General features: G+C 48.2%; 1 protein-coding gene across 2 annotated transcripts in view; it reads left to right on the top strand.

Annotated features, from left to right (window-relative positions):
* The window catches only part of Chit1 (chitinase 1), an 11,377-nt gene extending 3,382 nt beyond the window's left edge, over nt 1-7,995 (top strand). Inside the window, exons 3-11 of one of the 2 annotated variants that reach the window (XM_027417570.2) lie at nt 1-158; nt 727-783; nt 1,914-2,079; nt 2,285-2,409; nt 3,177-3,300; nt 4,949-5,134; nt 5,893-6,000; nt 7,101-7,227; nt 7,751-7,995. The exon at nt 1-158 is cut by the window's left edge and continues 44 nt beyond it. In XM_027417570.2, coding sequence (XP_027273371.2) covers nt 1-158; nt 727-783; nt 1,914-2,079; nt 2,285-2,409; nt 3,177-3,300; nt 4,949-5,134; nt 5,893-6,000; nt 7,101-7,227; nt 7,751-7,995 — 1,296 coding nt within the window. The remainder of the gene's footprint in view (nt 159-726; nt 784-1,913; nt 2,080-2,284; nt 2,410-3,176; nt 3,301-4,948; nt 5,135-5,892; nt 6,001-7,100; nt 7,228-7,750) is intronic. The other variant, XM_035445647.1, reaches the window with a different exon arrangement.
* The last annotated feature ends 6,664 nt before the right edge of the window (nt 7,996-14,659 follow it).

The following is a 14,659-nucleotide window of genomic DNA, read 5'->3' as shown; positions in this document are numbered from 1 at the left end:
TACCGACCGGGGGCAGCTCGATTCCTACCCGAGAATGTAGACCCCAACCTGTGTACCCATCTCATGTATGCATTTGCTGGAATGGACAATCACCAGCTCAGCTCTGTAGCGTGGAATGACAAACTCTTCTACCAGGAGCTGAACGACCTAAAGAAGATGTAAGCCAAAGGGCTTGGGGGGGTTATGGGTAGACAGATTACCCTCCCCCCATCTAGAAACCTCCCCATCACTTCACTGACCACCACCACCACCACCCCAGTCCCCACCCCCCACCCCAACCTACCCCACCCCCAACCTGCTTACCTGTGCTTATACAGAAGAGATAGGGGTAGATGAGAGAATTGTAAAGAGTCCTTCTGCTTTAAATCTAAATAAGATCAGGATTGCAGAACTGGTTCCAGCTCTGAGAAATGTTCTTCCTCTTGGGCATGCTCTAAAATGTGTCCATCTTGAGCTACCTTACAAAGCCCCTCTGAGGATCCTGGTCACTTACTTTCTGAGTTCTTTGTGTATGTGCGCCTGTGTGGTGCTGCTCCAGTTAGACACAGGTCCTCTGTGTCACACCCGTCTTTCCTCCCCCAATCAACATCTCTCAGGGCACTCAGCACAGGCTGGATGCACAGGGCTCCATGCAAGCTCAGGCCTGTTCCTGCTGTTCCTCCCACCTAAGCTCATGTTAGTCTATGAGCTGGTGAGACACGGCCTTGCACCTCTCTGTCTTTTCAGAAATCCCAAGCTGAAGACTTTGTTGTCCGTCGGGGGCTGGAGCTTTGGTACCCAGAAGTGAGTGGACACGGACAAGTGGGTGGCAGAGCCTTTGGATGGGAATGTGGCAAACAGAGCCCTCCTCAGGGCAAGCAGGCCAGGCCAATATATGACAAGGGGCAGGTTCTGGACCAGGGGGCTTTTTCCCACTGGTTCTAGGCCCTCATCAGGATAGGTTGGTACCGGTGCAGGCTTGGCTCCAGGTTGCCATAGATCCAGTCTTATCAGAAGGCCAGAATCTAAAACAGCAGAGAGCTCTGACTGCTCCAACTTCAGTCTCCTCCTCCATCAAGTGGGGGGAGAGGGTACCAGGGATCCCAGAGAGCACACAGTGTGTTCCAAATGCTGAACAGGCTATCTTGTCAGTGAGGTTGAGCTGCCAAATTATTGTCCACATCTGTAATATTTTTTATTTATGAAATTAATGAAGTTAGAAGTCTCCTTAAAAATCTAGAATATATAGTTCCCGAAGCTTTATATAGTTAAAAAATATTTTTTGGACAATGAGACCTTTTGAGGATCTAATAAATGTTATGACTCAACTTCCCAAAATAACACATATTTTTTATTAACATTGTTAGGGTTTTTAGGTTGTTAGGTTAGTATTCCCAGAGACATGGACCTAAGAATTAACACTGTTAATTTAAAAGTTAATAAAAATAGAGTTAAGAAAAAAAATAGAATCAAGAGGGAAGATGGGGGAAAGATGTCCTGGGGGCCAATGAGGAATTCAGATCTCTGGAAGGCACAAAGCTTAGTCCCAGCACACAGCCTCCCACTTAACCTGCAAGGGAGCTCAGGAAGAGGGGGTCTCCAGGTTCCCAGGTCCTTGTTGGTGTCACTGCTTGTTCCCCTAACTGCTCCAAAGGAGTCTGTACCTTTTTTCCCAATCTCATGGAGAGTAGGGGGTGGGGTAGTTTTGATTGACAGTGAGACAGTTCAGGGGGCTGCAAGAGGATTGAGATAGCCCTGGTGACATTGACTTTAGGGGTTAGAAAGCACTTTTATTGTTCCTTTCCTTAACCAGGCCCCTAACCTGTCAGCAAATATCCCAGTAGCCCCTAGGCAGCCATCTTAGAGCCTGGGATCCTGAGTACTTTCCTACTTGCCCCACCCAGTCAGGCCACATCCCTCCCATCATTTCACAGGTTCACAGATATGGTGGCCACAGCCAGCAACAGACAGACCTTTGTCAACTCAGCCATAAAGTTCTTGCGTACTCATGGTTTTGATGGCCTTGACCTTGACTGGGAGTTCCCAGGAAGCCGTAGAAGCCCAGCAGTAGACAAAGAGAGATTCACTGCCTTGCTACAAGTATGGCTGGGTGGGACTAGAGTCACCCAATCTGCCAAATGACTCAGGGTGGTGTCCCTACAGTGTTTGAATGCTGCTGTGTTCCCAGGGCCAGAAGCTTCAGACTCCAGAGTGTGAACACTTATGGGTGTGCATGTGTGGGGTGATAAGGTAGACAAGACCTGCTAGCGCCTGTCTCTGCTTCCACTCTGCATTCTTCCCACAGGAATTGGCCACGGCCTTCCAGCAGGAAGTCCAGACCTCAGGAAAGGAACGACTCCTTCTGACTGCGGCTGTGCCCTCTGGACAAAAACACGTGGATGCTGGCTATGAGGTGGACAAGATTGCTCTGTGAGTGTCAGGCGGTCTACTTAGACCCCATGTCCTCCAAGGCTGGCGAGGCCCAGGATGGTTGGGCTTTCTGGAAATGGAGCAGATCTTTGCCTCCAAGATGTGGCTTTCAGCCAGGAGGTGGTGGCACATGCCTTTAATGCCTTCAATCCCAGCACTGGAGAGGCAAAGGCAGAGGCAGGCGGATCTCTCTGAGTTTGAGGTCAGCCTGGTCTACAGAGCAATGTGTGGAGCTGCAGTCCCTATGACACTTAGGAGCTGGTGTGGGAGTGTGTGCCTTTATTCCCAGCACTCAGGAGGTAGAGGCAGATGGGTCCCCATGAGTTTGAAACCATCCTGCTCTACACAGTGAGTTCCAGGACAGCTACAAAGAGGTGTGTGTGTGTGTGTGTGTGTGGTTAGAAATGTGGCCTGCTGAGCAAAAACCTAGATTTTAGTGAGATTCTCAGGGGACTTGTGTAACACAAAGCTTGGGATGCACTAAGCTAAATTACTTCCAAAATGGCAAAAATCAAACCAGCTTTCTTGCACAGAACAGGAAGCACCTGAGGGTGCTGAAGGGACAATAAGAAGGGGGAGGCCACAAAAGACAATGGCCAACCCCACCATCTAAGGGTACAGAATGGAGAATGTCATGAACAGAACCAAAAGTGAGCCTCCCGTCTCTACACTGCCTCCACACACACACTCTAAGGGAAACAGGGGGAGAGACCCCACTCCCTGTCCTCATCTCCCACCCATGTTCCCATCTCCTATGCCTCCTGCAGGAGCTTGGATTTCATCAACCTTATGGCCTATGACTTCCACGGCTCCTGGGAAAAGACCACAGGACACAACAGCCCCCTCTACAAAAGGCAAGAAGAGAGTGAGGCAGCCACAGGGGTCAGTGTGGTAAGTGGTCAGTGGGGAAGATGGGTCCTCTGTCCAGCAGGGAACTCAGTTGAACCCCAAGTCCCCAGTGGAAAAGAAAACCAAGTGAGGCACCAAGGGACTAGGGTTTCACTGATGTCTTTGCTTGCCACTATTCTGTCCTGATCTCCTGAGTCTCACTTCTCTGCAGCATCTTAGAAAACAGAACAAGTCACTTTAGTGGCATCAGACACACAGGGGACCAATGGGGAATCCTCTTTGGAACTTGACTCTCCAACCAACATGGCTCCCATGTGTTTTACTTCCTCATCCCTTGTCCAAGGTTGATAACACCAACGAGAGTGTCACTCAGGGAGGAACTCCCCCAGACCCAGAAAATGGCAGGCTGGTCTTAGACTGCAGTTGTGTTTTCCTGCCTAACACTTTCTCCTGAGAAGTCTGGATACTTTCCATAAGCCCAGTCTACACCTACAAGTCAAGAATAACCAGGTCATTTCTCTTTCTTAAGACAACCACCATAGTGCCCCCTAAGTTAGAATGCCTTTTGCTTTTGGTGTCCTGTATCTCTGTGTTGACTGGAGTGGGGCATTCTTGTCTTCCCGACTCTTTCACAAAGTTCATACTGTGGGCTGGGAGTCACATCATGGCTCACTGCTCACCTCATCTGGAAGGAAGCTAAGTAGCTCAGCCAAGTGAGAGACACAAAGACATGAAGCCAATTGGCACTTGGGGCTGAATACCCACAGCTTGGTATTCTCTGGGCTGGAAAAGAATTCCTTTCCCTTTGACCACAGGCCTTCTCCTTGCTTCACTGTGCATCTGGAGATTGCTTCCAACCAAAGAAGTCTCCTGTCCAAATAAACATATATAAAAAGTTCCATTCAGGTTGGCAGGGGGACCTGAGTTTTTCTCTCAGAAAGCTGAGGTTCCATCATGGGTAAATCCTTCAGATCAACAAAAAGGAATCAATGCAATGAAAACAGTCCTTTACCTAAGAGGCCTAGACTCACCTTGAGGAAAATGAGCCACGGTCTAGGCCTGAAGGACCAGTCTTCATCTTGCAATACTTATTCAGTATGAGATCAAATGTCTCTTCCAGCCACAGGCTTAGGATTACACGCCAAGTACAATATAATTGTGGAAAGGCCTTGTTCAGAGGTGGGTGGTTACATACAGATCCAGGTCCCTGATCCTGTTCTCAGGTGACTCTTATGGCCATAATAGCTAACAGACAATGCTCACAACTTCCCATGTCACATCTGCTAGGCTAATAGGCACATTAAGCCCTTGAATCCAAAAGGCTATTTGTATTAGTTTTATTCTAAACACTTTGCTGAGTGAGGCAGGAATTTCTGTCTGCATCCGTCAGTGATGTATTCCAAGTCCCTAGGACAGAGCTTGGCACACAATGGACTGATGGTGACTATATGATTGGTAGATGGTTGCCTGGCTCCAAAACCCCGAATCTGGTATTGGACCTTGCAGCTTCTTTCATAGGGTTTAAGAGTCTAAGGTGGGATTGAAAGAAGATGGACATGAATGGGATGCTCATGGAGAGCCTTGAGTCCAGCAGAGGAGATCCCCTGCCCCTTGCTCTCTCTAGAACCCCCCTATCAGGCTACCAGAACTAAGGTAAAGACAGATTAACCAGGCCCTCCTTCTCCACCAGGATGCTGCTGTGAAGCTCTGGCTTCAGAAGGGGATGCCTGCCAGCAAACTGATCCTTGGCATGCCCACCTACGGGCGCTCCTTCACCTTGGCCTCCTCATCAGACAACAGAGTTGGGGCCCCAGCCACGGGGCCTGGTGCTCCAGGCCCTTATACTAGGGAAGGAGGGGTACTGGCTTACTTTGAGGTAAGAAGGCCTTTAGCTATCCTGAGAAGGGCCAGGAGCTCCTGGGAGGTGAGAGGTCGTCTGCAATTGCTGAGTAAAGGCGGTAAGCATGGAGAATTCTGGCCAAGGGAACTCCATTCTATCCTGGCCATCTTGTGTATATTCTTAAGTTCAGGTAACTGAAGTCTAAATCCACAATTCTGAGCTATTCCACAGAACCTACTGTGTTCTCTGGGCTTCCTCAGATGGGAATTTTTCAACCTCTGGTCTCCTCTTGGCATGAGGCGACAGGTGCTGTTGGTTCCAAAGATGTAAGGAGAAAAACCACTGACCCAAATAATTATGGCCAAATTAATTAAAGCTTTTTTTTTATTCATGTACACAGGCTGCCTCCCCCTAAGGCAGGGTTCAAGAGGTCAGCATTAGATCTGGGGAAGATAAGGTTTTTATAGCTCAGGGGTAGGGAGGTTTTTAAATGGGGGAGTTGTCAGGTGGGGTTACAGGAGCAGAATTTAAGCATAACAAGTTAGTCATAATGACCTCCTGAAACAAAGACATACTTGCAAGGTGGTCATAACAACCATTTTGAAACAAAGGTGTGGTTGTTGTTTCCAGGAACAGGCAGTGCAGAAACATTTGTGTTAAGATGTGGCAAAGCCCAGTCCTTAAGAAACAGAAACATGATCATAAACAAGAATGAGCCCAGTTTGTTCTAAAAGATGGCTTGTTTATCAGTACCAGTGTTCTTCTTCCTCCCTCACACAGCTCTGCCCCCGTAGGTCTGCTCCTGGAAGGAAAAACACAGAATCGAGGACCAGAAAGTGCCCTACGCTTTCCAAGACAACCAATGGGTGGGGTTTGATGACACAGAAAGCTTCCGAGCTAAGGTGAGGCTGGCCCTACTGGGAGGGGGTGCCCCGCCCCTGGCAGATCTAAGGCCTGTCAATAACACCAACACGCAAACTCTCTTCGTGGATGAGTGTTGTTGTAAATGCCCCGACATTTCATCCTTTTCATGTGGCAGTATTTTGAACATTTATCACCTATTGATGAAGAAGAGGCACAAGGCAAGGCTGGGGAATAAGGTTTAGTGGTAGAGCTCTTGCCTGGTATGTACAAGGCCTAGGGTTCAATCTCTAGTATAGAGAAACATGCCTGCACACTCAGTCAGAGAGAGAGATGGTGGGAGGGAGGGTGAGAAGGAGGGAGGAAGGGGAGAGAGGGGGGACAGAGAGGGGAGAGAGAGAGAGTTTTCTACTTGAGTAGTCCTCTCGACAAGATTTGAATTTTACCAAAATACCAATTCTATAGGCACATGGAAAGGAGAAAAATGTGTGGAGGGACATGTGATTTTATCCAGTCTGTTGGCCAAATTTGGGGCACATTCATGTGTTGTTGACATCATTCTGCCCAGTATGGGTTCCTTTATGTGTTTCCTGGCCCCTTTTCCCAGAAGAGATCCTTAGACCCTGAAGAGACAGCATTTGTATGTCAACAGGCCTCATGGGGCAGACAGTGGCAGGGACTTTCAGAAATGCCAATGAAGTACCCGGCGGGAATCTAGAAAGAGTAGCTGCAGTTCTAGGAGATGGGAGGAAGGCATGTGGAGGAAATGTGCTTGACGCAGGTCCTAAAGCCTAGAACGTAGTCATACAGGTAGGAAACAGTAGGTAGACAAGGTGGAGAAGGAAGAACAGGGCAGGGCCAATGAAGGGAAGTGAGGTCAGTAAGAGGTCCAGACCACCATTGCCATCAGCCCCCAGACGCACTCCACAGACAAACACCATGGTGCCCTGAATATCTCTGAGGAACACACAGCCACATTATATTCCCTAGGGAATTCTGAGAGTGACAAAGAAATGAAGATATGAAGACAAAGCTTGCTTCACAACTTTCAGGAAGCTGAGACCTGATTGCCTCTGATAACTGAGCCTGTTAACAACCAGTACTTTAATACCACATCTGTTCTCACCCCGCCCCCACCCAGGTCAGCTATCTGAAACAGAAGGGGCTGGGAGGGGCCATGGTCTGGGTCCTGGACTTAGATGACTTCACTGGTTCCTTCTGCAACCAGGGCCAGTACCCTCTCATCCGGACGCTTCAGCAGGAGCTGAGTGAGTAAGGGGACAGAGGCTGAACTCAGAGTGGGGTGCACACCTCCCCTCTCATAAGTCCTTCTGAGGAAGCAACTGTTCCCCAATACTGTGATTTCTCAAATTGCATGCACCCCCTGGAGCTAAGGAAACTGTTGAAACTATGCACTTTCTCTCCCCTTTCCTGTTTCTTGTTGGCAATACTTGCAGGGGTGTAGTAACAGGGATTCCCTCCAAAAGTCTTGGTCTGAGGACAGCTACTTGCTCCTACCAAGAAGAAAGTCAGCCCTCACCCTGTTGTGTGGGACCCCCTAAGTGCCCCTCACCAGTATATGGCTAGGTGTCACAGCTGGTATGTGGTCACCAGCTGCCTACTACTGTGTAGCCCAGGTTTCTTCCAGGCAATGCCACTGTAGTTGTGGCCATGGTCTGGATGTGGTGTGTGGGGAGCTAGGCTTTCGCCTCCTGTGGCCGCTGCTGTGTGTTGGCCTGTGGTTTGGAATCTGTTGAGCCAGTATTGGTTGGATCTTCCTTGTCTTTCTAGGTCTTCCATCCGTGCCTCCGACAAGCCCAGAAAAGGAAGTACCTGGGCCACACCAGCCTCTTGAGGCAGAGAAAAGACCCAGCCCAGGGCTAGATACCATCTGCCAAGGAAAAGCTGATGGGCTCTACCCCAACCCTGGAGAAAAATCCAGTTTCTTCAACTGTGCAGGGGGCCAGCTGTTTCAGAAGAGCTGTCCGCCAGACTTTGTGTTTAGTGACCCTTGCAAGTGCTGTACCTGGAGTTGAGTCCCTGGGACCCCGTCCACCCCAGTCTGAGGCCAGGCCTGGGATCCCCAAACTGCCTCTGCATTCCCTGGGGGCTGCAGGCTTCTCTGTTCTTTCAATGACCCAGCCTCTGTTCAGCTTCTTGGCTTCCTTTGTCTCTCCTGGCTGCCCCTTTACCTGCAAAATAAATTTTTAGTTTTCACCTCTGATGAAGCAACTCAAAGCGACTAAAGCACACTGTTGACTCAGAAACTTCCCTAAGGGATCAAAAGGAGAGGTGGAATACAGCAGGCAAAGGTCAGAGCCAGAAGGTACATTTAGGGTGTGCCAGACCCCATGAAAGTCTCACCTCACTGAGTGCACCTGCCAAAAGGCACCTGCAGGCACACAGGTGACCGCATACAGAGCATGGGTAGGCTCTGCACAACCCCTGGTTATTGGTTCAGAAGCCTTTGGGGAAAGATGCTTAACCCCTGCTAGGTAGCTATTTCCCCAATTGACACTGGATGGCAGCAGAGAAGAGTTTTTTCCAGCTTACCTCTCTGTCGCTACTAGTGAAGCCACCAGTCTTTGGTGGACTGAGTCACCCAGGCACCTATCATAAGGGCTCAATAATAATGATATCACATATCATTATGATAAGGGCTCAAGCACTTATCATAAGGACTGTCTTGGTACTAAGTGTTCACTTGCAAATGAAGCCTAATGGGGCCTTTCATGTGCCTCATCTTGACCACCCGTCCCAGTAGATAGATGACACAAGACAATCGATCGCTATCTGCGTTTTTTACAGACATCTGAGTTGGAGACTGATTCTAGCCAGTTCTGAGACCAGAACAAGGGCCAAGACAAGCATATGCCCTGAGGACCACCAATTAAAGAGTGATCTAGCTGGGTGGGATGTTATATGCCTCCAATCTCAGCATTCATGGGGCTGAGGCAGGAGGTTTTGAGTACTGGGGCAGCCTGGGCTATAGAGTGAGACACTGTCTCCAACAAGCAATCAAGGAGAAAACAGCAAGAGAATAATATGCATCCTTTGCAGCTTCGGTGACTCTTTGATTGTTGCATTTAAAGTAAGCCTTCACATTCCCTGAAGGTCCACCCTGTCATTCACTTTCTGGAAACCCGGTTTGGGAAGTGACTCAGATGGGCTGTTTGGAATGAGTTAGGTTGGGAGAGATTGGTGACTGGGCTCTTGTTTGGGTGCAACCACAAGGCCCTAAGAATGCCTTGTCCACTCCTACACCCTGCCTGCCCTCCAGCCTTCTGCAGTCTGTTCTGCTGCTCAGAACTGCCTGTTTTTGAACTCTGAACCTGAAGAAATCCCTAAGTGTTTAGAGAGAGTCCAGGAGCAGCTTCCTTCAGGAGCACGCCTGAGAGCAGGGATGACTATAGGCCTACCACAAACTAATGGCTTCAGGTGAGGAAACAGCCTGGGGTTTCCTTCTGTCAGGTGGGGGCACTCCTGCTGTCTGGGTGACTGGGAGAGGGTATCTGGCACCCGTTTGAGAGTCGGCATTCTTCCCTCTTTCTTTGCCTTCCGTCTTCTGGCTAAGTCAAGAAGCCAACACTCTTGCATCAGTACAATGTGTTCTCCTAAGAGCTCACATGGCGTCCTCCCAGAAACCCACCTTTTTTGCCTGTGCTAGTTTTATCCACAGGGAAGTATGGCTCATGGCCTCGCTGTGGTCTTCATACCCTGTTCCTTCTCAGATCAGGCCAGGTCACCACTCACTCAGACATGGCTTTTCCCCAATCTCTCTGCTCCCCGACTCTCCCTTCTCTAGTCCATCCTCCACACCCAACCAGCTTGATCTTATATAAAATATATAAATTAGATCCCTATAAGTCAGAGATCTAATCTAATCACTCCCCTTCCTTATAAACTACTAACAGCTTTCCCAGCCCAGGAATAAAGTCCGTATCAGCAGCAGCAGTGTTGAGACCCCTTGTCAGACCCTGGCCCCTTTTCCCAGTCTGTCCCCTAGTACCCAGCTGCCAGTGTTAACCTCAGTCATCCAGATCCCAGTGTGCTGCCTCCAGGCAGGCACCTCACCTGGCTTACCCAGGTGCACCCCCCCTTTTCTGAATGGTTCTTTCTGAGCCTGGAGCAGTCAGTACACTTAAAACCATTTGTGTTCATGCTGATGCTTCTACCTCCACTGTGGGCTCTGGGCCCGTGGCTCTGTGTCCTCTCACTGCAGCTGGCTCGCTCAGCACAAACCCAGCATCTGTAACATCTCAGTCCTGGAGCTGAGTGGACACAGAGGGATGGGGGTGGTGTGCAGTGAGGGTAGGAAAGTGGGAGAGAGTGCAATGTGTCCAGGGCTGGGCTTTCTAGGGCCAATATCAATATTCAGCAGACAGTGAACAAACGGGGCCCTTTCAGGTGATAGTGAGAGGTATAAAGTAGCCTGTGTGGCTAGAGACTGAAAGTGGGTGTGGGTGGGGCTACTGTGCAGTGTGGTTGGAAAGGTCCCTCTATGAAGGTCACATAGGAGCTTCCTATAAAAGCTCCAAAGAATTACCCATATTATCCTCAGATGCTGGGTCATTATGGGCGGCCCCCTTTTCCCTGACTGCTTTGTTGACTCAGTTCATAGGCCAGAACTCCTGCCTTGTTTCTGTTTTCTAAATACCACTCATTCACCTTGCCCTGGCCCTGGTCCTTCCTCTAGCACAATGCCTTATTAAAACCCCCAGTTCAGTGGCTATGACAATGACCTCGTGCCTCAGTCTCCCAGAACAATGTCTATTTCTACAAATCTTAGACCAACTATTGTAGGGAGACACTGTAGCCCCGCCTCCTAGTAGCCCCGACAGGTGTGCCTGGACACGCCCACCCGTGAGGGCATGGTCAGTGGAAGTCAATATGACTCGGGGACAATTCTTAAGGGACCACGCACACATGGTGGTCCCTTCTCTCTGGCCACGCTAGCTTGCGACCTGTGGGCACACTCTGGCTTGCGCTTGGCTGGTATTTATCTGAATAAAGGTATTTTGAATCTACAAGCCTTCTCTGTCACTTTCAAACTATCATCTCAATTCTCACCTTATAGGTGGCCTTGTAGGTAATAAAAGTAGTGGTCAGGGCTCCTGGACACTGCTTTGTGTCTCTGCTTCAGCCTAGGCCTGCTCATTCAGTTCCCAGTGTGGCTCATCATCCCCCTTAGCCACTCCAGGCTGCACTGCAGGGCAAGCATCTTGCTCTGGCTCCCTTTGTCCTGTGCTTTAGCATCTCCTTTCCTTGACAGCCTAGTGGCCCACGAGGACTCAGCCTTGGCTTATCTCCTGTAAGACCCTCCCATGGGTCTTAGCACATCAGAGATGCTGCCTGCCACCCTGAGGCATGAGCTACCTCGTTCACATCTGCCACCCTGCAGGAGTGGGCTGCCTCATTCACACCAGCAACTGTGTTTCTCGATGGGTGGGCAGTGAACTCCGCCCCCAAACCTCAAGCTCCTGCAAGCACGGACACTGTTCTCTTCTTCCAATGGTATGCTTGAGACTCAGTAAAAAACAGATCATTTCTTTTTTGTTTTTAAATATTTTATTATTTGATTATATAAATTCAAATATTATTTAATTTTCATATATTCCAGGCTGGCCTTGGTAGTGAAAGATAACCTTGGACTTCCAATGCCCATCTCTACCTCCCAAGCCCTGGGATTCCAGGTGTGAACTGCCACACCCAGTTTATGTAGTGCTAGAGATTGAACATGCATTGTGCCTGCTAGACAAACACTCCACTGAGTACTGCCAAGCTAAACTCCCAGCTAATTTCCTCCCATTTTTATCTTCAGTGACAGAAGTCAGCTCTGCACCCTAGAGAACTCCCCTACTGAAGTACCGTCGAACACCAGGGCGCTGCCCTCCAGAGTTACCTATTAAGTATCATCTGTCCTTTTACTGTTAGACCCAGTCGCTAGGGATGAACGTTTCTTGTCTGACTGGGGACCTTACAAGGATGAGTCACATGGTAAATATTTACAGAGGGAACCTGATTCCTGTAACACTCGTGTCACCTTTAAAGTATCATATCGTCCTCTGATCACAGGGCCAGTGTGTAGCAGAGCTGGTGTTTAGATGCTGGTCTAGATAAGACCCACAGACTAGGTTTATGCTCAAACTACCTTAGACATTTCCTTCCTGAACGAAAGCCTGTGCAACGTAGCTGACTCTTTTACCCTGTGTGATAACAGACCCAAGCTGTGTGTGCTGGGTGTCTACACAGTACTTCCCATGTATCTATGCTTAATTTCTCACTGTCATTCCCACAGGACTTCACATGGGCACAACAAGTTCTAGGACCATATCCAAGTCAAGACAATGAGGGAGTCAGGGCCTGCCCCAGATCTCCCCGTTGTCCATTGTCCCTCTACTGTCTTTAAAACACACCACTTTCCTCTATAACATCTGATTATACAGTTGGCCTGGGCATATAAAATTAATAAAGCTGAAAACTATAAGAATTTCTTCAGCATTTGCCAGGTGCCAGCAGCAGGTTGGGCCTGGGGGTGGAGTTTGCAGGAGTGAATCCTGCCTAATAGCATTTGTAGCTGGTGGGAGGACCAGCAAGCTCCAAGGCTGTTAGCTCCAACAGTGGGGAAGGCCAGTCCCAGATGGAGGGCAAAGACTGCATCTCTGACACTGTGTAGAGCTGCCGGCTCGTGGGGATAATAAAGGGCAAGCCAAGTCTGGCCTTACCTGTGATTATTTAGTTCTCTACATACGACGTGACTTCCTGCTCCCACAGCCTGAGAGAAATATAGCATCACTCTTAAGCCAGCCTTGTTCTCTGTACTCGCCAGACTGCCTGTTACTGCCACACCATTTTATCATATAAGTAGATGATGTAGCTAGGGGTGGCCTCTGTACCCAGACTTGAATTGTTAGTGCTGGACATGGAGTGTAGGGTTTGAAAACAATGAGTGGTTAAGGGCCTGAAAGATGCCTCAGTGGTTAAGAGCACTGGCTGCTCTATCAGAATATAGGACCTGGGTTCTATTCCCAGTACCCACATGGTGGCTCACAACAGTCTGTAACTCCAGTTCCAGGGAGTCTGACACCCTCTTCTGGTCTCCATGGGCACCAGGCACACAAGTGGTACACAGAAAAACATGTAAGGTGAAATACTCACACACATAAAAGAAAAGTAAATAATCTATTTTTTTCCCCAAGAGAAGGTTTCTCTATGTAGCCTTCACTGTCCTGGAACTTGCTCTGTAGACCAGGCTGGTCTCGAACTCACAGACATCCACTTGTCTCTGCCTCCAGAGTGCTGGGATTAAAGGTGTTCACCACCACTACCTGGCTTTTTTTTTAAGAAAATGTGGAATTATTTTCAGCTTGGTAGCTTACCCAGCGAACATCTAGCACTTTCTCCAATGGTGCTGTCCTTCTCATGTCCTAAAGAAGCCCCTGTCACCTTCTCTCTAATGATGTGTGTCATATCTGACACACCCAACACAAGTCCAGGTAAAGGAGCAACCCATGCCGTCCCAACTTTCAAATGGATCATAACCTTCCCAGAGCTGAAACTCTTCCACTGTTTTTATTTTGTTTGTTTCAATTATGAAGCATATCACACATATATAAGAGTGTTCAAAATATGTGTGTGCATAAACTTTGATGAAGTCACTGCCCATGTAAGCACACAGCAGCAGCTATATCTCATTATGTCTTAAATCTATACTTCCTGGTTTCTCATTGGCTTCAGTATGTTTCCTGTGCCTACAAGCTGTATGAGTTTGTCCTCTTGTCCATATGTCTCCTGCCATCTTTCTTTTGGGTGGCCTATCACATCTTATTGAAGCACACAAGAACTCTTTACATAATCTGAGCTTAAATTATTTTATAGTTATGGTTTGCTCTCTCTCTCCTTCCCTCCGCCCCGACCCCTCTATCCTCACTTTAAATTTCAAGCTGACTTAGAACTCCGAACCTTCCTGCCTTAGGGTTCTGAACACTGGATTAAAGGTGAGCATCACACTCTCCTAGGTATCTTTTTAATGTAGCTATGTTCATTGTTCTTATCCTTTATGGTTTGGATTTTCTGTATCTTAAAATATCTTTTTCCTAATTCAGATATGGTGGCTCACACCTGTGATGTCAATGATAAAACCAAGGGTCTACATAGAGACTCACACCAGCCAGGGGAACATAGCAAGACTCTGTATCAAAGACAGAAAGAAAAGAAAGCTGAAAAAAAAATAAATCTTTCTCTAAAGTCAAATAAATGTTTCTGTATTCTAACAGGTTTCTTTTTTCCTTTTAAGGCTTAACCCTTCTGGAACTGACATTTGTAGACATGGTGAGGTAGAACCCTATTTTATTTTATTTTATTTTTCCAACACCATTTGTTGGTGCTGTCCCTTTCCTACTGTCCTGTACTATGCAGCATTTCTGTAGGTAAAGGGAATCTTTTGGTTCTCCTAGTCTAGAGTTTTCTCTGCCCCAGGAACTCACTCATCAGTGAAACTGAGCGGTAAGTTTTAATGCCCACGACAGGAATTCTTCCATGGATTTTAGTTTTAGGAATTCCTTAGCTCCCCTCAGAACTTGTTTTTCCATATAGATATTAGAGTCATCTTGCTAAATTCCATTAGAAAGTCTTTCCAGGCTTGAATAGAACTGCATTTTACAGGGCTGGAGAGATGACTCAGTGGTTAAGAGCACTGGA

The sequence above is a fragment of the Cricetulus griseus genome, chromosome 5 (genome assembly GCF_003668045.3).
Source record: "Cricetulus griseus strain 17A/GY chromosome 5, alternate assembly CriGri-PICRH-1.0, whole genome shotgun sequence".
NCBI classification, from domain to species: Eukaryota; Metazoa; Chordata; class Mammalia; order Rodentia; family Cricetidae; genus Cricetulus; species Cricetulus griseus.
Note: the sequence above shows the minus strand (reverse complement) of the source record. Positions and strands in the feature narration are given on the sequence as shown.